General features: G+C 43.5%; 2 protein-coding genes across 2 annotated transcripts in view; one reads left to right on the forward strand and one right to left on the reverse strand.

The window, feature by feature from the left end:
• Positions 1-2,142: 2,142 nt before the first annotated feature.
• On the forward strand, positions 2,143-8,929 carry LOC137887182 (ankyrin repeat domain-containing protein 34A). The gene is made up of 2 exons (XM_068730000.1): positions 2,143-2,301; positions 5,999-8,929. The coding sequence occupies exon 2, from the start codon at positions 6,072-6,074 to the stop codon at positions 7,659-7,661; it is 1,590 nt and encodes a 529-aa protein (XP_068586101.1). The 5' UTR covers positions 2,143-2,301; positions 5,999-6,071; the 3' UTR covers positions 7,662-8,929.
• Positions 8,930-12,521: 3,592 nt separating this feature from the next.
• iqgap3 (IQ motif containing GTPase activating protein 3) overlaps positions 12,522-24,063 on the reverse strand; it is a 16,592-nt gene continuing 5,050 nt past the window's right edge. Inside the window, exons 15-38 of the mRNA XM_068729957.1 lie at positions 24,039-24,063; positions 23,645-23,735; positions 23,334-23,501; positions 23,114-23,256; positions 22,821-22,991; positions 22,646-22,729; positions 20,936-21,007; positions 20,774-20,843; positions 20,474-20,682; positions 20,196-20,348; positions 19,940-20,103; positions 19,640-19,864; positions 19,389-19,529; positions 18,287-18,371; positions 17,962-18,194; positions 17,731-17,863; positions 17,516-17,618; positions 17,222-17,363; positions 16,949-17,036; positions 16,641-16,853; positions 15,487-15,650; positions 15,145-15,270; positions 13,809-13,917; positions 12,522-13,280 (exon numbers count right to left, since the gene is read on the reverse strand). The exon at positions 24,039-24,063 is cut by the window's right edge and continues 139 nt beyond it. Coding sequence (XP_068586058.1) covers positions 13,167-13,280; positions 13,809-13,917; positions 15,145-15,270; positions 15,487-15,650; positions 16,641-16,853; positions 16,949-17,036; positions 17,222-17,363; positions 17,516-17,618; positions 17,731-17,863; positions 17,962-18,194; positions 18,287-18,371; positions 19,389-19,529; positions 19,640-19,864; positions 19,940-20,103; positions 20,196-20,348; positions 20,474-20,682; positions 20,774-20,843; positions 20,936-21,007; positions 22,646-22,729; positions 22,821-22,991; positions 23,114-23,256; positions 23,334-23,501; positions 23,645-23,735; positions 24,039-24,063 — 3,226 coding nt within the window. The 3' untranslated portion in view covers positions 12,522-13,166. The remainder of the gene's footprint in view (positions 13,281-13,808; positions 13,918-15,144; positions 15,271-15,486; positions 15,651-16,640; positions 16,854-16,948; positions 17,037-17,221; positions 17,364-17,515; positions 17,619-17,730; positions 17,864-17,961; positions 18,195-18,286; positions 18,372-19,388; positions 19,530-19,639; positions 19,865-19,939; positions 20,104-20,195; positions 20,349-20,473; positions 20,683-20,773; positions 20,844-20,935; positions 21,008-22,645; positions 22,730-22,820; positions 22,992-23,113; positions 23,257-23,333; positions 23,502-23,644; positions 23,736-24,038) is intronic.

Consider the following 24,063-nt stretch of genomic DNA (forward strand, 5'->3'; position numbering starts at 1 on the left):
TCAGCTCTTGACCTGAACTCCAGCTCCTTCATCTTCTCTTCATGTACTTGCCTCACCCTCTCCATCTCAAACCTCCTTACCTCTTCTCTTTCCTTAGCTTCCATTTCTAGCTCTTTTATCCCGAATTGCAATTCCAATTCTTGAGACTTCAATATTACTTGTACGATGTTTGTCCGATTCCGGACCGTATTTACTGCGACACGGCGTGTCACTGCGTGTCTGCTTAACCAGAGTTCCAGGCAGATTGGTTCTGCCCTCATTCTTTTCTGAATCCTCAGATTGTCAGTATAATAATTACTTTACAAACTGCTTTACATATTTTATTTACAAGTATCTTAAATCATTTTCAGGTCTTTATATTGCTTCTATTTACATAAAAGAAAAATCCTGTTTGACTTGACACCTCCCACTCGATCTTCCCATGGAACCACTAGATCGGCAGCTTTAAAGGTAAACTTTGTGGTCCCAGTTCGGTGCTCTTGATCATCTTGAGATGTTGTCCTGACTTGACTCTCCATCTGTTCCTCAGGAGGTAGTAAGACAATCAACCGCCTGACGTCTCTGTGAAGAATGGTAGCTTGGATCTTTCCTTTCTACTTGTCCAACGTTGAATGATTTGCTCTGGCCTTCAGAGCTGTCTTCAGAGGAACATGGTAGCTTGGAAGGATCCTGACGTTGACGTCCCTGGCGATGCCTTTAGTGTCAGGATTTGTACCGATGACCCTGCTAAGCTTGAATTGCCCCCTCAGCGCATTTTGGTCAGAGAGTTGAACACATATACATGAAATGTAACCTCTGTATTTAACCCTTGCCTAGCTTATTGGGAGCAGTGGGCTGCTGAGAAGCCCACCGGGGAGCGGTTAGGGGTTCAGTGTCTTGCTCAGGGATACGTCGGCACAGGTACTCGTATCAGCGGTGGATCGAACCGCCGTATTAGTACTCGTATTAGTATTAGTACTCGTATACTAGTACTAATAGTACTCATATACTAGTACTAATACTAGTATACGAGTACTAATACTAGTATACTAATACTAGTATTAGTACTGAGTACTAATACGAGTACTAATACTAGTATTAGTACTCACCGTTCGTCTGCAGGTTGAGGTCAAACAGTTTCTGCTACGTCAGTAAAACCTCCATCATCCTGTGTGTGTGTGTGTGTGAGAGAGAGAGAGAGAGAGAGAGAGAGAGAGAGAGAGAGTGTGTGTGTGTGTGTGTGTGTGTGTGTGTGTGTGTGTGAGGTAAAGAGCTGTGTGTCGCCGTGGGAACGCTTCTGCAGGAATCCAGCACATCAGTTGCCATAGAAACTGTGTTTCCATAATAGCAACAGTCTCTTTCTGTGTGTGTGTGTGTGTGTGTGTGTGAGTGTCTGAGTGTGTGTGTGTGTGTGTGTGTGTGTGTGTGTGTGTGTATCCTGCAGTATTTTATTTTTGACATCACCTCTTCCACTAATAAAAAAACTTTAAATATTATAATTTATAATAGTAATAAATCAGTTATCTGACTGCAATAATATATAATATAAACAATATAATACTAATACTACTAATAGTAATATAATTTACATTATACTTTAATATATATATATATACATACATATATAAACATATGTACTTATATATATAAATTAAATATTTACAAATATCTTTATGTACATATATGTACATAAAGATATTTATATGTGCATGCATATAGATTTGTATATATATATATATATAAATGAATATATGTATTTATGTATATTTATACATATGGATGTTTATAGATATATACATATAAATATATAAATATACATATATAAATATATACAAAATACATACACATATATACAGTATATATATACTGTATATGTATATATATATTCTATAGATATATTATATTTATAATATATATATATTCTATATATATCGAATATATATATTATACATGTATGTATATAATACATATATATGAATATATATATATATTCATATATATATAAGAATATATGAATATATAAATGATGTAAATGAGTTAATGATCTGAACCTGTTCATATTTAAACTTGTTTATGTTTCTTTATTCTGTGATGGGGGGGTGGGGGGGGCTTTGGTCCGTGAATCTGTTAGGAGCAGCTCTGATATGAGGAAGAGGAGGAGGAGGAAGAGGAAGAAGAGGAGGAAGAGGAGAGTCTGTGCAGCGGCTCCGTCAGTCAGTAAACAGTCGGCACCGTCAGTAACCGTCAGTAACCGTCGGTAACGGTCAGTAACGGTCGGTCCGATGATGAAGATGAAGATGATGAAGCCTCTTCAGCTCGGTGGTAAGAAAAGAAAAGATGCTTCATGTCTTCCTGTTTCCTTCATCATCCTCCATCTTCATCAGCTGCTGCGACCGGAGCGTGTGTGTGTGTGTGTGTGTGTCTGTCTGTGTCTCTGTGTGTGTGTGTGTCTGTGTGTGTGTGTGTGTCTCTCTGTGTGAGTGTGTGTGTGTGTGTGTGTGAGTGTGTGTGTGTGTGTGTGTGTGTGTGTGTGTGTGTCTCTGTGTGAGTGTGTGTGTGTGTGTGTGAGTGTGTGTGTGTGTGTGTGTGTGTGTCTCTGTGTGAGTGTGTGTGTGTGTGTGTGAGTGTGTGTGTGTGTGTGTGTGTGTGTGTGTGTGTGTGTGTGTGTGTGTCTCTGTGTGAGTGTGTGTGTGTGTGTGAGTGTGTGTGTGTGTGTGTGTCTCTGTGTGTGAGTGTGTGTGTGTGTGTGTGTGTGTGTGTGTGTGTCTCTCTGTGTGAGTGTGTGTGTGTGTGTGTGAGTGTGTGTGTGTGTGTGTGTGTGTGTGTGTGTGTGTGTGTCTCTGTGTGAGTGTGTGTCTCTGTGTGTGTGTGTGTGTGTGTGTGTGTGTGTGTGTGTGTGTGTGTGTCTCTGTGTGTGAGTGTGTGTGTGTGTGTGTGTGTGTGTGTGTGTGTCTCTGTGTGAGTGTGTGTGTGTGTGAGTGTGTGTGTGTGAGTGTGAGTGTGAGTGTGTGTGTGAGTGTGAGTGTGAGTGTGTGTGTGAGTGTGTGTGTGTTTACGGTGATTTTAACGAGATGAAACGCTGTGAAGTCTCCAGATGTGACGGTTTGATGATGATGATGCAGCAAAAACAAACCATCTGCTCCTCTGTGTGTGTGTGTGTGTGCGTGCGCGCGCGTGTGTGCGTGTGTGTGTGTGTGCACGGACGCACGTGCAAACACACGCGCGCGCGCGCAAACACACGCGCGCACGCTGCCGTTAACTTCGCGACCGGTGTGTAAATATAGAAATCACTGCGTCAGAGCGGCGGAGTGACGTAGTAACCCGGTCAATATAAATATAATAATAAATATTAATATATGATAAATATCTGGTTCTGAGCTGCGAGCCGCATTCCGCTACAGACACACAGCTTCGTCATCATCGTCATCATCACCTGAGTGACAGCAGAGACACGTGACCTGCTCCTGATGCGTTACTGTACCTTCACTTCAAGTACTAATACCACAGAGGAGGAAATACTGCCATCAAAATGTTCAGTATTAAGTATCAGCCATAATATTCAGAGGTTCCTAATATTATGACCACCTCACGTGGTCCAACAATAGAAACTCCTCAATATATAATATTAATACAATAAATATAGATGTTGTATATATATATATACTAAATAGATGGTTATATATATATTAAATAGATGGTTATATATGTATATATTAAATATATGGTTATATATGTATTAAATATATGGTTATACATATTAATTAGATGGTTATATATATTAAATAGATGGTTGTATATGTATTAAATACATGGTTATATATATTAAATACATGTTATATATATTAAATATATGGTTATATATATATATTAAATATATGGTTATATATATATATTAAATATATGGTTATATATATATATATATTAAATATATGGTTTTATATATATATATATATTAAATAGATGGTTATATATATATTAATTAGATGGTTATATATATATTAAATATATGGTTATATATGTATTAAATACATGGTTATATATATATTAAATACATGTTATATATATATTAAATATATGGTTTTATATATATATATATATATATATTAAATACATGGTTATATATATATTAAATACATGTTATATATATATTAAATATATGGTTTTATATATATATATATATATATTAAATACATGGTTGTATATATATTAAATATATGGTTATATATGTATTAAATAGATGGTTATACATATTAAATAGATGGTTATATATATTTATTAAATAGATGGTTATATATATATATTAAATATATGGTTATATATATATATATATTAATTAGATGGTTATATATATATTAAATATATGGTTATATATGTATTAAATAGATGGTTATACATATTAAATAGATGGTTATATATATATTAAATAGATGGTTGTATATGTATTAAATACATGGTTATATATATTAAATACATGGTTTTATATATATATATATATATATAAAATATATGGTTATATATATTAAATAGATGGTTATATATATATATATATATATATATATAAAATATATGGTTATATATATTAAATAGATGGTTATATATGTATATAAATATTATAAATATATATATATTGTGTGTATATGAGCTGTGATCAGTGTAGATTTTTCTCTTCTGGTTGATTATTAACTGACAAACAGTAAAAAGAGGCGACAGGTTTAAAGTCCAGCTGAGTGTCTACATAACTGATAACTGTGTGTACTGTGTGTACACACTGTGTACACACAGTACACACAGTGACACGTTCTACTTCCTGTTTACAGATCAGCTGACAGCGACGATGTTGCTCAGGTGTTTCTCAGGTGTAAATGAGTCAAAACACAGTGATGAGTCTCTTGTAGTGTGAAACGTTGAATCAGCAGAAAAGAGTTCAACACCAGAGTCCTTCATGTTAAAAAGTCAAACCCTCAACAATTAACCTCAACCTGCTGCGTCTTTAAACTCTATTCTGTCTGATGGGTATCGTTAGTGTTTTATCAATACTAGAACTCTTATCAATACTCTCATCAATACTAGAACTCTTATCAATACTCTTATCAATACTAGAACTCTGATCAATACTCTTATCAATATCAGAACTCTTATCAATACTAGAACTCTTATCAATACTCTTATCAATATTCTTATCAATACTAGAACTCTTATCAATACTCTTATCAATATCAGAACTCTTATCAATACTAGAACTCTTATCAATACTCTTATCAATATTCTTATCAATACTAGGACTCTTATCAATACTCCTATCAATATTCTTATCAATACTAGAACTCTTATCAATACTAGGACTATTATTAATACTCTTATCAATACTAGGACTCTTATCAATACTCTTATCAATACTAGAACTCTTATCAATACTAGAACTCTTATCAATACTAGGACTCGTATCAATACTCTTATCAATACTAGGACTCTTATCAATACTCTTATCAATACTCTTATCAATACTAGAATTCTTATCAATACTAGAACTCTTATCAATACTAGGACTCTTATCAATACTCTTATCAATACTAGAACTCTTATCAATACTAGGACTCGTATCAATACTCTTATCAATACTAGAACTCTTATCAATACTAGGACTCGTATCAATACTCTTATCACTACTAGGACTCTTATCAATACTCTTATTGGTTCTTTTTGATTAATTTGTGAGAAAATAAGACAATTTATGAAGAAAGGAATCCATATTGTTTTATTATTATTGTATGTAAACTAATCTTTATTGAGCAGCAACACTAGAAAAAAAGAAATAGGAAACAAGAAGAAGGAAACAAGAAAACAAGAAGTAGGAAACAAGAAGGAAACAAAATAGGAAACCAGAAATAGGAAGAAACACAACACAAGTTATAAAATCTTTAAACTACATTCTCATCCTGCTTGTTGGTCACTTGTTGTGATAAACTTACTTGTGAGGTGTGTTGCTGAACTCACCTGGTGTGTTTTCTTTCTCCTGCAGGTCACGTGACTTCTCGTGGAGGTGGGGTTTGTTCCAGCGGTCAGGAGGTCTGAGGAAGAGGTCGAAGGTGATCATGGGAGATGGAGGACCCCTGCAGACCGAGGGTAACGCCCTCCTCAAGGCCGTCTTCCAGGGAAAGCTGCGGTTGACCCGCCTGCTGCTGGAGGGCGGAGCTTACATCAACGAGGGCAACGAGCGCGGAGAGACACCCGTGTCCGCCGCCTGCCTGGCGGCCTACGACGACCCGCAGACCCGGCACAGGATGGTGAGGTACCTGCTGGAGAAAGGTGCCGACCCCAACATCCCCGACAAGAGCGGCAGGACGGCGCTGATGCATGCTTGCGCCGAACAGGCGGGGAAGGAGGTGGTATCGCTCCTGCTGGAGAACGGAGCCGACCCGAGCCTCAAGGACTACTCCGGCTCCTCCGCCCTCGTCCACGCCATCAACAAGGGGGACCGCGACACCCTGCAGGTGCTGCTGGACGCCTGCAAGGCCAAAGGCAAGGAGGTGATCATCATCACCACTGACACGTCTCCCTCCGGCACCAAGAAGACCAAGCAGTACCTCAACGCGCCCCCGTCGCCGTGCATTGTGGACAAACTGTCCCCAGCTTGCATGTCCCCCTCCGAGGTGGAGATCGGCACCTCCTCGCCAGCGGGAGACCCGAGCAAAATCCAGGTGGAGGGGATCTTCAACTTCGCACTCACCTCGGCTTTGCCGCTACCTTCGGCTCGACCTCCAGGAGAAAAGAGGCCGCCGCCGCGCAAGCTCCTGAAGAGGCTGAACTCGGAGCCCTGGGGCCTGGTGGCTCCCTCGGTCCTGAGCGGCGTCCCTCAGGAGACAGTGGAGGGCGGTCTACAGGAGGAGGGTGGATGTGACCTGAGCAGGACCATCGCCGAGATCAACGGCCTGTCTATCGCCGAGCAGCAAGGGAGACCTCTGCTGTCGCGGCGACATAGCATCGAGACCCACGACCCTTGCTCCCCAAAACTCATTGACCGGTCCTGCTCCGAGGACTACGCGGCGCTCTCCGGTTCCTCCTGGGCCGACAAAGTCCAGCAGCATCAGATCCTGTACCGCAGGAACACGGCGCCGGAGTCCCAGGAGAACGCCGGGGCGGTTGCCGCTCGTGCCCTGGCTCACCCGAAACTGACCCGGATGGAGCACTACGAGTCGGATACTCACCTGTGCCCGGAGTCCATCCCCGGTTCTCCGGACTCTGGTCGGGTGTCCGTGGAGCGGAGGAGGTACAACGCCTCCCCCTTGTCCCTGGTCACCAGCTCCTCCAGGGAGTCTCTGGAGAACATCCCCAACTCGGTGTCCCCCATCACGGTGCGCAGGCGACCCCCAGGGCTGCTGGAGCGCCGGGGGTCCGGGACCCTCCTCCTAGACCACATCTCCCACACCAGACCCGGCTTCCTGCCGCCGCTCAACATCAACCCCCAGAGACCCATCCCCGACATCCGGGCCAACGGCAAGCCCACGTCCCCCATCCACAAGATCCTGGTCCCTGTGGCCCCCGCCTCGCCCAAACGGGGCCCCGACTTCAAGATGAAGAAAAAGCTGATGAGGAGGCACTCGATGCAGACGGAGCAGATGAAGCAGCTCTCCACCTTCCAGGAGATTCTGGCTGAGAAGGTTGTGGAGTCCCATGGGGATTGATGACGGGGAGGAGCAAAGCATGATGGGATATAGCTTGCGGAGACTTTTTTTTTTAAGGGTGGTGATTTACTGTGAAGCTTCTCCATCAGATAATCATTTTAAAAACCACGTCCTGGTCTTCATGGAGGGCTGCACCAACAAGGAGGTTATTCAAACTGAGAGAAAAAGGGTTCAATAAGAGTTTTTAAAGTTTTAAATTTGAGCCACAATTTTAAATTAGGATCTCTGGTTCAATCAAATGTAGCTGTTAAATAATCTGTTGTAAAAATGCTGACTTTTAAAGCGTCACTCTTCTGTCCTCTTAGAGTCCCCCCAGAGTCCAGACCGAATCTTTTCAGCTGACTCAGCACTTCTAGATTCTAAATGAGAACCATACACGGCTCAAAACAACTTAAAATCAACCTTCAGAGAAGACCAACACATCCAGTGTTCCTTTATTTCCTCTCATTTCCTAAAAAGCTGAACGTCTTTCAGATCAATAAGAGAAGTCGTTGCAGCTCTCCAGTTTTCCAGGAAGCTTCTTTTCTGGGTCAACGATCGGTTTACAAAAACATTCCTGATGCTTCCTCATCATTAAACTATAAAAAAGAAGATATATAACCTGACTTGTTTGATGTTTACAGATGCACAATTTTGCACTGAGGTCCATTTTTTTTCTCATGGTGAAGAATGAAAAACATGAACCTTCTTCTTCTGGACCTGAAGTTCAACCTGAAAGTGGAACTCTTGAAAACAAACTGTCATCTTCTCATTAATGAAGCTAACATATTTATATTTTAATTGATAAGCTCCTGTTCTGATTTAAGAATGTGACGACGTGTGAAACTACCTACTGCGCTGTATGTGCTCTACTTAATCCACTATTTTAGTGTAAATGATGCAGAGTTCCTCTGAACGAATCCTCTTTATTTTACTGTTCAGAGGGACGTTTGAAACACCCACCCTGACGATGTTTCCGTACTTTAACCGGGGTGATGTTTTGATCTGATTTGTTGTTGAAATGAACTTAAATGGTTTTCTTCTTCGTGAAATTCCAAAGAAGTTGTGTGGACGATGTGAACCAAAACCTGCTGAGACTGTAAATACTGTAAAGATGAGCCTGTACTGTAATGTCAATCCTGAAGCACTTCATCTGGTTGGACTCAAGGGGGCACCGAAGGACACTTAAAGGAACAGTCCCACGTTTTTATTTTCTCTGTGTGTCCAGAACAGAAATAATGATGCATAAAGACCTACAGGTGCTAAATACCAGAGTGGGAGTGTTTTGATTTGGCTCAACATGCTAACAGTGCTAACTGCTAACAAAGCTAGCAAATAGTCATAAAATAGTTGGTTGTGTGTATATATATATATATATATATATATATATATATATATATATAAATAAAATAGTTGGTTCATCTCATCTTCGTCCGCTTATCCGATCGGGTCGCGGGGGCAACAGCTCCAGCAGGGGACCCCAAACTTCCCTTTCCCGGGCCACATCAGCCAGCTCTGACTGGGGGATCCCGAGGCGCTCCCAGGCTAGTTTGGATATATTGTCCCTCCACCTGGTCCTGGGCCTCCCTCGGGGTCTCCTCCCAGCTGGGAGGCGCTCGGGTGGCATCCTCACCAGATGCCCGAACCACCTCAACTGGCTCCGTTCCACGCAAAGAAGCAGCGGCTCTACTCCGAGTCCCTCACGGATGACCCAACTTCTCACCCTATCTCTAAGGGAGACGCCTGCCACCCTCCTGAGGAAACCCATTTCGGCCGCTTGTACCCTTGTAAAATAGTTGGTTGTATATACTGTTTATATATTTATATATAAATAGTTGGTTTTATATATGAAATAGTTGGTTATATATATAAAATAGTTGGTTAAATAGTTGGTTATATAATTGGGGCAACTGTGGCTCATTGGGTAGAGAGGGTCATGTATATGTACCAAAATGTATATGACATAAAATAGTTGGTTTTATATATATATATATATATATATATATATATATATATATAAATAAAATAGACAACCAGCATTGTGCTGGTCGTCATGAAGGCGATGTCCGTCTCTCTGTCTGTCTCTCTGTCCGTCCGTCTCTTTGTTCATATGTCTGTTCGTCCGTCTCTCTCTCTGTCTGTCCGTCTGTCTCTCTGTCTGTCTGTCTCTCTCTCCATCTGTCTTTCTGTTTTCCGATGGTGAGGATCATTGCCTGCAGAGGGCGACACCTGCGACAGACGACGACCCGTGAGAGACAAAACTTGAATTTCCAGAAAAAATATCTAAATAAAATCGTGAGTGATCACTTGTTCCACTCGCCTGCTGTTATAGTTCAGAACCCTGAAAGTCTAAATAAGTCTATTTGTCAGGTGTGCTGATATTTCTTTGCCCTAAAGATAAAATTTGCTTTGGGCTTCAATATTTTTGCTGCTTTGACTGCAATTGCCACCTTTCTCCTGGTGGACCCTTTGGAAACAATGACCCAGATCAGGTAAAACATTGTTATTTGATGTTCCATTCATTCACGTGACAGATTGTTGTTGTCAAAAGCAAGTTAGCCTAAAAACTAAAAGTGTTCTCAGCATTTGTTTTTCTTTCATAAAGTATTGCTAGCATGGTTTCTCTAGTGCTTTCCAGCCAATGGTGGACAATAGACAGTGGTTAATGTTGGACCAGAACACAGAAGAGTCTGGACCAAGAAGGGGGACCACAGGGTTCTTAACGGAGCAGCCAAACATCCAGAGGAAGAGAGGGAGTGTAGGGTTTGTCCATGGTTTGGTGGTATGGAGGAGCAGTTCTCCTCACTGTCATGTAGACCAGCACCAGAGTCTTGAACTGGATGTGAGCTGCAAAAGAGATCCTGTGCAGTTAAGGGAGAAGACAGATTGTGTAGGAGAACTTTTTGGGGGATTCAATACCAGGCTGTGACACAAGGACTAGCTGCAGAGGTCTGGGACTACCTACAGAGGTCTGGTACTAGCTGCAGAGGTACATGGACTAGCTACAGAGATCCGGAACTAGCTGCATTGATGTGGGACTAGCTGCAGAAGTCTGGAACTAGCTGCATAGGTATGGGACTAGCTACAGAGGTCTGGGACTAGCTGCATATGTATGGGACTAGTTGTAGAGGTCTGGGACTAGCTGTATATGTATGGGACTAGCAGTAGAGGTCTGGGACTAGCTGCATATGTATGGGACTAGCTGCATATGTATGGGACTAGCTACAGAGGTCTGGGACTAGCAGTAGAGGTCTGGGACTAGCTGCGTAGGTATGGGACTAGCTGGGACTAACCTTGTTCATACTACATGACTTTAGCCCTTATTTTCCACTCTCCACCAGTCTTTAGAGCTCCTGGACAAAATCCCCAGAACAGAGGCGAATAGGCTTTGAGACGCGAGCTGAGAGGGTTCCGAATACTTTGCAGATGCATTTCTAAAATACCTAGCAGGCTTAATATCTAGACCTATTTGGGGAGCTACAACCAATGCGCAGTTGAGTGGAAACCTGCATGAGAAGTCGCCTGTAACGGTGTTGCATTTTCAACATGTGTGTGTGACCCCCCATCGCCGGTCAGTCACGAAGTGTGAAAACAACAACTTCAATATCCTAATAAGACGATCGATAACTTGTGCAACATACCGTCTTAATCGCAGGAGAATTTTTCTTGCAGTATCCGAATTCATGTGGTGCATCCTGGAGTTCACTCAGTGCATCCAAGACTCCTGTAACTCCAGAGGTCAGGTGAGTCCACCTGCACCTGAAGATATAGCAGCTTAACAGCGTCATTCTTGTTTTCTTTGTTTGAACCTGGTTAGGTAAGTGAGGATTTAATAATAGGACCAGCTGTTATGATTTTGGGCTTTTGTTTAGTGCGTTTCCTGTTTTATTTTGACGTTCGTTGCCTCTTGTGTCCTGTTTGTTTGACTTCCTGTCTTTCCCTCATTGTTCCTGTGTCCCCCCTGTGTTGTAGAAGTCTTGTCAGTCTTGCTCTGATGTCTTTGTTTCTTTCACCAATCAGCTTTCAGCCTGCCTCTGCCTATTCTGCTTCAGCGGTTGTGACTGAACAAACCAACCAGACAAAAACGCAAGCAGACTCATTTGAAGATGAACCAATTCATTTGACCTATTCTCTTGAGGATGGCATATCTGGAAACATCAAGCCCATGGCTGAGGAGCTCCTCACCTGGATGGCTTCTGGACTTTATAAACACTCCTGCTTCCTGTCCTGCTAGCCTCCAGTCTGCTCCTCAGTTAGTCAGCCTCCAGCCAACTAGCCTCCTTCGTAGACCTCTGGTCAATATTCCTTACAGGCCTCAAGAGGGCTCTCACTCCTCGGTCCAGTCTCCTGGCCATCCACCAGAACGATCTTGCTCTTCAGTCCTACCACCTGTCGGTCAACTGAAGTGATCTTGCTCAACGATCCTTCCTCCTGGCCGTATACGTCTCTGGTAGAGACCTGTCAATCAGCGTGTAGCCCCGCCCCTAAATCATCTCCTGCTTTATGGTCTGTTTGACTCTAAATGGAGCATAATGTACTAAATGAACATCATGTTGTATTGAAGAAGACTGTAAACTAGAGAGTGAGACCATAAACTCATGTTTACAATGTTTACTGAGGGAATAAATCAAGAGAGAAGTAGAGTCATTTTAGACTAGACTTCTATACAACCAGAGGAGTCGCCCCCTGGTGGACACTAGAGAGAATGCAGCTTTAACTCATGAAGAACTGACTTCACTTTAAAGAACAGGAAGTTGTCTCCTGAATAAAACCAGCAGAACGACATCATCTGCATACTGATCTCTTCAATTAACTAATCAATGAAGTAATTGATTCCAGTCAGAAACAGCTGAAGACATTCAGATATTTAATGAAGACAAAATAGTTTAAAACACATTTAAAAGTTTCATTTCAAATAAAACAAACAGAAAGTGACAGAAAATATTTACAGTTATTGATCAGTCATCCGATCGACTGACTGTTTCTAAAATGAAATTAAACTTTGAAGTCTGTTTGTAGTTTTGCAGCTCAAACAGCAAAGATTAATGAAATCATCGGTGGCATAATTGATCTGATCAATACTCTGATTCGGTTGCGTTTACGGATTCATGGCCTTCCTTCAAAATAAAATGTAGTTTATTGATATATTTAAATTCTTAGCTAGTGTTTTTGTATGATTTATTAAATGTACGTAGTGAGATACAAAAATATAAAACAGAGATAGGAGTGTTTAGGAGCATAAACATGTACTTTACTACTACAGTAAGGTAATATTATGTAACTGAGCTTTGGCAATAATGTAGTAATGACATTTATGTTAATATAAAGCATATTTGATTGAGGAGTAAAGAGATGATAAAAAACAAGATGCCTCACTGTAAACTTTAGTGAGATTTAGACAGAGATAGGAGTGTGAAGAAAAACATAACATATAAATGAACACACACACACACACACACATATATATATATATATATATAAATGAACACACAGAGCGAGTTAGGAGTGTAAAGTGAATCACTTGGTTCATTTCTTGAAGAACTTCTTGTTGAGGAGGAAGATGAGCAGGTTAACGTTGACCTTCGCCTTGTCGAACATCTTCATCACCGCCACGCCTTCATACTGCAGCTGTAGCAGGTCCTGTAACACACACACACACACACACACACACACACACACACACAACTCAGTAGTTAACCTGCTTTAGCTCTGTAGTTAGCCTGCTTTAGCTCAGTAGTTAGCCTGCTTTATAGCTCAGTAGTTAGCCTGCTTTAGCTCAGTAGTTAGCCTGCTTTAGCTCAGTAGTTAGCCTGCTTTAGCTCAGTAGTTAGCCTGCTTTATAGCACAGTAGTTAGCCTGCTTTATAGCTCAGTAGTTAGCCTGCTTTATAGCTCAGTAGTTAGCCTGCTTTAGCTCAGTAGTTAGCCTGCTTTAGCTCAGTAGTTAACATGCTTTAGCTCAGTAGTTAGCCTGCTTTATAGCTCAGTAGTTAGCCTGCTTTAGCTCAGTAGTTAGCATGCTTTAGCTCAGTAGTTAGCCTGCTTTATAGCTCAGTAGTTAGCCTGCTTTATAGCTCAGTAGTTAGCCTGCTTTAGCTCAGTAGTTAGCCTGCTTTATAGCTCAGTAGTTAGCCTGCTTTATAGCTCAGTAGTTAGCCTGCTTTATTACCTGGTATTTAAGGAGGAACTTTTCCATCTCGACTCCGAGGAACCGAGCCTTGACGTTGAAGCTTCCTCTCTCAGGTCCAGGAACGATGTCGAAGACCACGTTCTTAAACCTGGAAGATCAGATCGGTTCACTTTCTGAGAGGGCAACGATGTGTTGTATAGTTGTGTGTCTCACCGTGTAGCTGTGTGTGTGTGTCTCACTGTGTAGTTGTGTGTGTGTAATTGTGCGTCTCACTGTGTAGCTGTGTGTGTGTGTCTCACCGTGTAGCTGTGTGTGTGTCTCACCGTGTAGCTGTGTGTGTGTGTGTCTCAGTCTCACCGTGTAGCTGTGTGTGTGTGTGTGTGTGTGTGTGTGTGTCTCACTGTGTAGCTGTGTGTCTCACTGTGTAGCTGTGTGTGTGTGTCTCACCGTGTAGCTGTGTGTGTGTGTGTCTCACCGTGTAGCTGTGTGTGTGTGTGTGTGTGTGTGTGTGTGTCTCACCGTGTAGCTGTGTGTGTGTGTGTGTCTCACTGTGTAGCTGTGTGTGTGTGTGTGTGTGTGTGTGTGTCTCACTGTGTAGCTGTGTGTGTGTGTGTGTGTCTCACTGTGTAGCTGTGCGTCTCACTGTGTAGCTGTGTGTCTCACTGTGTAGCTGTGTGCGTGTGTGTGTCTCACTGTGTAGCTGTGTGTCTCACTGTGTAGTTGTGTGTGTGTGTCTCACACACTGTGTAGCTGTGTGTCTCACTGTGTAGCTGTGTGTGTATAGTTGTGCGTCTCACTGTGTAGCTGTGTGTCTCACTGTGTAGCTGTGTGTGTGTGTCTCACCGTGTAGCTGTGTGTGTGTGTGTCTCACTGTGTAGTTGTGTGTGTGTGTGTCTCACTGTGTAGCTGTGTGTCTCACTGTGTAGTTGTGTGTCTCACTGTGTAGTTGTGTGTCTCACTGTGTAGCTGTGTGTGTGTGTGTCTCACTGTGTAGTTGTGTGTGTGTGTGTGTGTCTCACTGTGTAGCTGTGTGTCTCACTGTGTAGTTGTGTGTGTGTCTCACACACTGTGTAGCTGTGTGTCTCACTGTGTAGTTGTGTGTGTGTGTGTGTGTGTGTGTGTAGTTGTATGTCTCACTGTGTAGTTGTGTGTGTGTGTGTGTGTGTGTGTGTGTGTGTGTGTGTGTGTGTGTGTGTGTGTGTGTGTGTCTCACTGTGTAGTTGTGTGTGTGTGTGTGTAGTTGTATGTCTCACTGTGTAGCTGTGTATGTCTCACTGTGTAGTTGTGTGTCTCACTGTGTAGCTGTGTGTCTCACTGTGTAGCTGTGTGTGTGTGTCTCACTGTGTAGTTGTGTGTGTGTAGTTGTATGTCTCACTGTGTAGCTGGTAGGTCTTGTATCTCTAACAGAACTCCCTTCTCCTGCAGTCGGGTGGCGCTGTAGCTCAGAGCAGGAAGCTTCTTCTTCCCTTTGCTCTCTGCTGCCTTCTTATTGGTCGATTTACTGCAACACACAACCAATCACAACATTTCACCTTTGACCTGTGAGACAGAGCACATCAAAAACAAGTCACACTGTCCGTCTGTCCGCGTCACAATACTAAGCTTGACTGATGCTTCTTGTATCTCATGTTAAGATGGTCCATGGGGGGTTTGACATTCACCAGGAACCATAATAACAATAGTGTGTGTGTGTGTGTGTGTGTGTGTGTGTGCGCACCTGTTGGCGGTGAGGTTGTCCAGACAGGAAGTGATGTAATGTCTGTAGTAGTCCACCTGTTCACTGTGGAAGCTGCTCTTTGCCTGCAGGCTGCTGAGAGTCTGACGGAGCTTCTGTAGCTCCGCCCCCCGACGCTGACGGTGCAGTCGCTGCTGACGGATGTCCTGGTGGGGGGTATTACATCATCATTATTATTCAGTCTGAATATAATCCATCAAGCTTAATAATCTTTATACGCCAGAAAGTTTGGCGCGCTTCTCCCCACACAGCGTTGCCAACACCTGCGCAAAAAGTACATCAACACGTGAGGCCTGATCGGGAATAGTGAGCTATGACTTTTATAAGAGATTCGTCCAGCGGTTTTCCCAAAAATCCCCCAAAAAACTGAGCATAATGTCCCCATTGACTTGAATGGGGTTTCGTCATGAAGAGAGCTAAAAAAACACTGAACTTTTGACCCATATTGAGCAGCCATACTTTAACTTAGAACAATGATTCAAAGTTTAAAACGTAGACAAAACGATGGACGTTATTGAGCCAAATGGACATTTTGATAGCTAGCACAGTTTTCATGAAGTCACAGATTAAGTTTCAGGAACACTTTGGGTCCGTTTCAGATTTTATAATGTTGCACGGAATGTTCAGCTCTAGAGTGATGACATCACGGTCAGAGTGGAGCGGAGCAGGAAAATATTCTGTGATTTTTCCAAACAACTTGCTCCCATTCCCACAATTTATACTCTTTATTCACCATTTTTGGCCAAAAAGCTTGGAAATTGTGTGCTGGTCGCAGCCAAGTGTCTATGGAATCCACCGGACTGCTCCATTAGACTCCATGTTAAATCAGACCACTCATGTCTCAAAGAAAGCAGACGGGACTAGTTTTGTATTTTGCGCTGGAGCTCACATTTTTAACACTACAGACATAAAAACACATCAGAGCGTTCGGCAGAATCTTATCTTTCTCATGATACCACATTTTGGTCCATGATGGAATGAAATGGTGAGAAACTTCATCAATGTTTCCACCTTACCACTTAAAGCTCATGAATGAGTATTTCATGTTAGTGTACCTTTAACTGTGACCCGTGTGTGTGTGTGTGTGTGTGTGTGTGTGTGTGTGTGTGTGTGTGTGTGTGTGTGTGCTCGGTCACCTTTGCGATCATCTGCAGGATCTGGTTCTCGGTCTGAGGTGGTCTCAGGACTCCCAGACCCTCCAGACGACGAAGACACCTCAGGATCTTCCTCTTCTTCTCCTCTAAACTCAGGTTGCCGTTTGCGACCAGCGACTGGTTCCTCTTCATCTTCTCAGGTGTGCGAGCGTCTCGCTGAGCTCGCTGCTGGACCAGCCAATCGTGACACGCCTCCTGTGAAGAGGAGAGACTGAGGTTAACCTGTGTGTGTGCGTGGGGCTCTGTGTGTGTGTGTGTGTGTGTGTGTGTGTGTGTGTGTGTGTGTGTACCTGGTCATGTGACACAGATGCTCTCAGGATGTCACTCAGAGAGTCACCTGACTGAGTCCTGATGACATCAATGATCAGCTGCTTCGTGCTGAAAAAACAACAAAAGAACTTCAATGAACTAAAACTATTTAGTGTGACTCATCAGCTGGTGCATCTGAGCACGCTACATTACTTGAGCAGGTGAAGCTAACAGGCTAACATGCTACGTTACCTAAGCAGGTGACGCTAACAGGCTAAGCTAGCTGAGCAGGTGATGCTAACATGCTAAGTCACCTGAGCAGCAGTCCTCTGGCGTCTGGTTTGTCGTTGGACTCGTTGAAGATGTCAAACTTGTTGGTGAGAGTCAGAGAAACCTCCATCCTGCTGCTCTGAGACAGACTGGACTCTGATCCTGGATCTGCTGATGAAGACTCTCCTGAAGAGCAGAAAGCACAGACGTCAGATCCTGGTTCTGGTGTCCACTCAGGTTTTTATGCACAAATGAAAATGTGGAGTCACACTGGTACGAACAGGATCAAGTAGTACAAGTAGTATTAGTTGTAGTACAAGTAGTATTAGTTGTAGTACCAATGAGGTCCTGCAGGGTGGGAACTGATCCGAGGTCCTTCAGCAGCAGTCTGAGAGGGTCTGAAGGGTCCGGACACAAAACCTCCTGCTGCTCCAACAACAACTAAACACACAAACACACAGAATGAGGATGCAGACGTGGTGTTCCCTGTATGATCCAGGTCCAGGTCTAGACTCAGACCAGGTCCAGGTCCAGGTCTACACTCCACACAGACCTGGTGAGTGTTGAGCAGCTCACTGATGGAGATGTAGACGACGGGTTTGTTGACGATGAGCAGCTCCGAGTATTCGTCCATGTTGAATCTGTCTTCTGGTTCAGGAACGTCACAAACGCACAACAGGAACTTCCTGTCAACATAACAGTACAGACAGAAATTATTTCAGTACTTAAAGTCTTCTGTGCTTGTTCTGAATTCAGAGGTCAAAAGTCACGTCAGGACTCGGACCTGAACTTGTAGTGGGTCTGGCTGATGTACTGGTTCAGGGCTCTGACGTGGTACCCGTCTCCATGGAAGTGTTTGTTGGCGGCGGCGTGCTGCAGCATCCGGGCGACGGAGCCCAGGATGTGACGCTGCTCCGGCTGCAGGGACGAGCCGGCGGACCGGTCCACCACGTCGAAACCGTCTGGGGCCACGATGGCCGGGTTCATGTAGCGATAGTAGACCAGGTTACCAACGATCTGAGGGACAGGAGGCAGTGAGACAACTCTGATACTGGTGGTGGATTATTGGTGGATTATGGTTGAGGCTCTGTCTAATTCCTGGAGCCTACCTTGTAGAGTTCGTCCTCGCTGGCTTCTGGGAACTTTGCCTTCAGAGCGTCTCTGAGAACCTTCGCTGTGTAACGTAATCCATACCTACAACAAACACAAAACAGACAACATTAATGTGATGTCTGTGGAGTTAAAGAGTGGAGACTTACGGTAGTTTGTGGAGATCAACAAGCGGAGACTTGCGGTAGTTTGTGGAGGCGAACGGGCAGAGACTTACGGTAGTTTGTGGAGCTCAACAAGCGGAAACTTACGGTAGTTTTTGGAGGCGAACGGGCGGAGACTTACGGTAGTTTGTGGAGCTCAACAAGCGGAGACTTACGGTAGTTTGTGGAGCTCAACGGGCGGAGACTTACGGTAGTTTGTGGAGCTCAACAAGCGGAGACTTACGGTAGTTTGTGGAGCTCAACAAGCGGAGACTTACGGTAGTTTTTGGAGCTCAACAAGCAGAGACTTACGGTAGTTTTTGGAGCTCAACGGGCGGAGACTTACGGTAGTTTTTGGAGCTCAACGGGCGGAGACTTACGGTAGTTTGTGGAGCTCAACAAGCGGAGACTTACGGTAGTTTGTGGAGCTCAACAAGCGGAGACTTACGGTAGTTTTTGGAGCTCAACGGGCGGAGACTTACGGTAGTTTGTGGAGCTCAACGGGCGGAGACTTACGGTAGTTTGTGGAGCTCAACGGGCGGAGACTTACGGTAGTTTGTGGAGCTCAACGGGCGGAGACTTACGGTAGTTTGTGGAGCTCAACGGGCGGAGACTTACGGTAGTTTGTGGAGCTCAACGGGCGGAGACTTACGGTAGTTTGTGGAGCTCAACAAGCGGAGACTTACGGTAGTTTGTGGAGCTCAACAAGCGGAGACTTACGGTAGTTTGTGGAGCTCAACGGGCGGAGACTTACGGTAGTTTGTGGAGCTCAACGGGCGGAGACTTACGGTAGTTTGTGGAGCTCAACGGGCGGAGACTTACGGTAGTTTGTGGAGCTCAACAAGCGGAAGCTTACGGTAGTTTGTGGAGGCAAACGGGCTGAGACTTACGGTAGTTTGTGGAGCTCAACAAGCGGAGACTTACGGTAGTTTGTGGAGCTCAACGGGCGGAGACTTACGGTAGTTTGTGGAGGTTGGAGGTGATGGCTTTGAAAACTCGGTCTGTCAGGTTCTTCAGGTTGATGATGGCGATGTCGATGCGTCTCTGGACTTCAGGGTGACTCAGAGCATCTGCAGGTGAAACCTCGTACGGTAGAGAGCTGCAGGGACACAAACAGGTGAGTCAGGTAAAGAAAGCTGAACTGGCTGAACAAAGACAGATGTCCATAGACATCTACAGCCCTGCAGGTGAACCAGTGTCTGTTCAGACCTCTTGTGTCCGGTCTGGGTCTCCGTCTGGTTGATCCAGGTCCTGTAGACGTCCACCGGGTCGGTCCTGATGCTTAGAGTCCGGTCCAGCAGGACATCCTGCAGAGCCGGACCCAGACACTCCCGCAGGGCGTTCTGACCGCGAGCGTGACGGTAAAAGTTCACCAACATCTTGATGACGGTGGGGTTTCCTGTGACCACGTCCTGAGGCTGTTCCACCTTCAGTCTGACACCATCACACAGGTAAATGTTACGACACAGTCACAGTGCATGTGTGTGTTAATGTGTGTGTGTGCATCACCTGATCTCGTATCGCAGTGCCTCAGTGAACAGCTGCAGCAGCAGGAAGGCCTCTCTGCAGTCGGATCCGTAGTTAAACAGACTGAACACCAACATCTCCATGAAGGAGGTGGAGCGACTCTGAGGCATCAGGAAGATCAGCTGAGCCAGGTAGAGAGGCTGAGTCTGCAACAACACACACTCCGTTAATATATGCAGGTACAATAGGTGTGTGTGTCTCACCTGCAGCAGGTACAACAGGTGTGTGTGTGTCTCACCTGCAGCAGGTAAAACAGGTGTTGGTAGGCCTCCAGTCTCTCTCTCCTCTCTCTGCTCAGAGCCTTTAGTCCTTTACTTCTCTCCAGGTCCATCATGTCTGACAGCTGCTCCTTGTTCTTCTTCGTCAGCTTCTTACAGTGAGACACCACTTCCTGTTAAAGAGAGAGCTTCGTTAACGAGGACACAACCACTAACAAGGCATGATGGGGTCTGGTTTATGTAATCTGGGTAGAAATTACCTGTTAACAGGCGAGTTACCTGTTAACAGGTGAGTTACCTGCAGTGTGGCTCTGTTTCGGACCAGCAGACCGATCTTCAGGTCCATCAGGTCCAGGTCTGCCTCCAGCTGTCGGTTGAAGCGGATGCTCCTCACCACCTCCTCCCTCAGACGCAGTTGCTCCGCCTCCTCTCTGATGTCGGCGTCACCCAGGTCGAGCAGGTGAACAAACTTCCTGACCACAGACAGGGGGGGCGTGGTCGAGTGCACTGAGACAGGTGAGAGGAGGGGCCATTAATGCTCACAGCTGTTCCAATCACAGGTGACCCCTCGTTAGCGTTCCCTCATTAGTGAACTTACCCAGCATCCTGTACTGCTCTCGAGCTCTGTTGGCTCTGAAGAAGGCCTGGATCTTTACGACAGCACCCACCTGTGGACGCACACAGGCAACACACAAACTGTTCTCAGATCTGTTCCAAGTGTGAACACAGTTCAGTGTGAATCTGAGAAATCAGGACTCACATGACGTCTGAAGAAGCTCAGTCGAGCTCGATATTTCCTCCTCGCAGACCACATCTTCACAAACGACTGGATCTGTGAATACAAACGTTATCGTTAACATCAGAGTGTAAATAAAGTTTAACGTTAACCATCAGTGTAAATAAAGTTTTATCGTTAACATCAGAGTGTAAATAAAGTTTAACGTTAACATCAGAGTGTAAATAAAGTTTAACGTTAACATCAGAGTGTAAATAAAGTTTAACGTTAACATCACAGCGTAAATAAAGTTTAACGTTAACATCACAGCGTAAATAAAGTTTAACGTTAACCAACACAGCGTAAATAAAGTTTAACGTTAACATCACAGTGTAAATAAAGTTTTATCGTTAACATCAGAGTGTAAATAAAGTTTAACGTTAACATCAGTGTAAATAAAGTTTAACGTTAACCATCAGAGTGTAAATAAAGTTTAACGTTAACATCACAGCGTAAATAAAGTTTTATCGTTAACATCACAGTGTAAATAAAGTTTAACGTTAACATCAGAGTGTAAATAAAGTTTAACGTTAACATCACAGTGTAAATAAAGTTTGACGTTAACATCAAAGTGTAAATAAAGTTTAACGTTAACCATCACAATGTAAATAAAGTTTAACGTTAACATCACAGTGTAAATAAAGTTTAACGTTAACCATCACAGTGTAAATAAAGTTTAACGTTAAGATCACAGTGTAAATAAAGTTTAACGTTAACATCACAGTGTAAATAAAGTTTTAACGTCAACATCAGAGTGTAAATAAAGTTTAACGTTAACATCAGAGTGTAAATAAAGTTTTATCGTTAACATCAAAGTGTAAATAAAGTTTAACGTTAACATCACAGCGTAAAGAAAGTTTTATCGTTAACATCAGAGTGTAAATAAAGTTTTAACGTTAACATCAGTGTAAATAAAGTTTTATCGTTAACATCACAGTGTAAGTAAAGTTTTAACGTTAACATCAAAGTGTAAATAAAGTTTAACGTTAACATCACAGTGTAAATAAAGTTTTATCGTTAACATCAAAGTGTAAATAAAGTTTTATCGTTAACATCACAGTGTAAGTAAAGTTTTAACGTTAACATCAAAGTGTAAATAAAGTTTAACGTTAACCATCACAGTGTAAATAAAGTTTAACGTTAACATCAAAGTGTAAATAAAGTTTAACGTTATCATCACAGCGTAAATAAAGTTTTATCGTTAACATCAGAGTGTAAATAAAGTTTTAACGTTAACATCAGTGTAAATAAAGTTTTATCGTTAACATCACAGTGTAAATAAAGTTTTATCGTTAACATCAGTGTAAATAAAGTTTTATCGTTAACATCACAGTGTAAATAAAGTTTTATCGTTAACATCAGTGTAAATAAAGTTTTATCGTTAACATCAGAGTGTAAATAAAGTTTTAACGAGGAGAGCTAGTAACGTTAGCTGCACCGCTAACGGCTAACCAACGGAGGTTCACTTCAGGTACATCATGATGCCTTCAGGCTCTGCTCAGTGAACATGAGTACTGGTGAAGGTACATTATAACGTTATCGTGATGTGTTCACATGTAATCTGTAAAATGTAGTGCTGGTGATGAACTTGAATGAATCCAGTGGTTTGAAGGAGATGTTTTCATGTTAATATAAAATAGATATTAGAGATGAATTATGACGTGTTGAACTTTGTCATGAGGAGTTGGCCATTACCTTGACAACAGCTCTCCAGTTCCTGTAGAGGAGCTGCAGCCGGTGTCTGTACGCCTCCTGCTGGACGAACCTCCTCCAGTGAGCCTGAACACACCAGCTCACACCAGTTAGTATGATCCAGTATAAACCAGTCAGCCCTCAGCACCGGTGACATCACGTAGCAGGATCAGCTCACCTGGATGGTGATGACAGCAGCGGTCTGACTGCTCAGGTAACGCCGTCGAGCCTCCAGCTTCTGTCTGAGCAGGAACCCTCGACTGACCGCCTGCAGACGAGCGACGAGGGCTTCTCTGCTCCTCCAGAGGACGCTGCGACTGTGCGAGTTTGAAACGCTGCTGACCACTTCCTGTGAGGAGGTCACATGACATCACATGTCACATGGGACCACTGCAGGTGTGACTGTACCTGTAGTAGACCCTGACCCCTGCCCCTCAGGTGTGTGTGTGTGTGTGTGTGTGTGTGTCTCACCTGTATCTGGGGCCGGTCGAGGAACACACTGTTGTTGATGAAGCCGTTGGGTTCCTCCCAGGTGCCCTCCAGTCTGTTCAGGTGTAGGTAGTAAAACGAGCCGTCGTCCAGCCGGACTCGAACCCACGGACTTCTGTTGTCTCCTGAACACAAACGGACAACGTTTACAGTTCCAGATGTCTTTGTTCTCAGCAGGTGAGATGAACTGAAGAGGTCCTACCTGAGAGTGTCCTGTCCGTCATCAGACCGTACAGCTCTCTCTGGTAATCTGCAGCACACGAGGGATCGACGCCCTGCAGCTGGACTTCAGGTAAACTCAGGACACGGAGAGTCTGGTTCACTTTGTTCTCCTTCACGGCCTGATTCACTGCAGCTACTGACAGACACACTGAGAGACACACAATACTATTAATATTAATAATAATAATAATAATAATAATAATAATAATAATAATAAACATTCATGGAGCAACAGAATAATTATACTAAAATAATAAGAACAAGCTGTGATCAATAAAGACCAGGACTCACTCTTCAGAGTTTTCTGACTCTGCTGATTGGCTCTCTTCACTGCCTCCTGGATATCAGCCAACCACAGCTCAGCTCCTGGGTCTCTGCTCACCTGATTGGACAAAATAGAAAAAAACTCAAATCAACTCAACGTTAAAGATCAAGTTCAAGTCTGAGATGTCGGTTTGAATCCCTTTGAATTTAGCTGCAGTCGGCCACCTGTGATGGGCTACCTGTGGTCGGCCACCTGTGATGGGCTACCTGTGGTCGGCTACCTGTGATGGGCTACCTGTGATGGGCTACCTGTGGTCGGCTACCTGTGGTCGGCTACCTGTGATGGGCCACCTGTGATGGGCCACCTGTGATGGGCCACCTGTGGTCGGCTACCTGTGATGGGCCACCTGTGGTCGGCTACCTGAGCTTTGTGTTGCCTGGCTCTG

Source organism: Cebidichthys violaceus, unplaced genomic scaffold, assembly GCF_023349555.1.
Source record: "Cebidichthys violaceus isolate CVI_PGR_0920_01 unplaced genomic scaffold, fCebVio1.0.p SCAF_48, whole genome shotgun sequence".
Lineage (NCBI taxonomy): Eukaryota > Metazoa > Chordata > Actinopteri > Perciformes > Stichaeidae > Cebidichthys > Cebidichthys violaceus.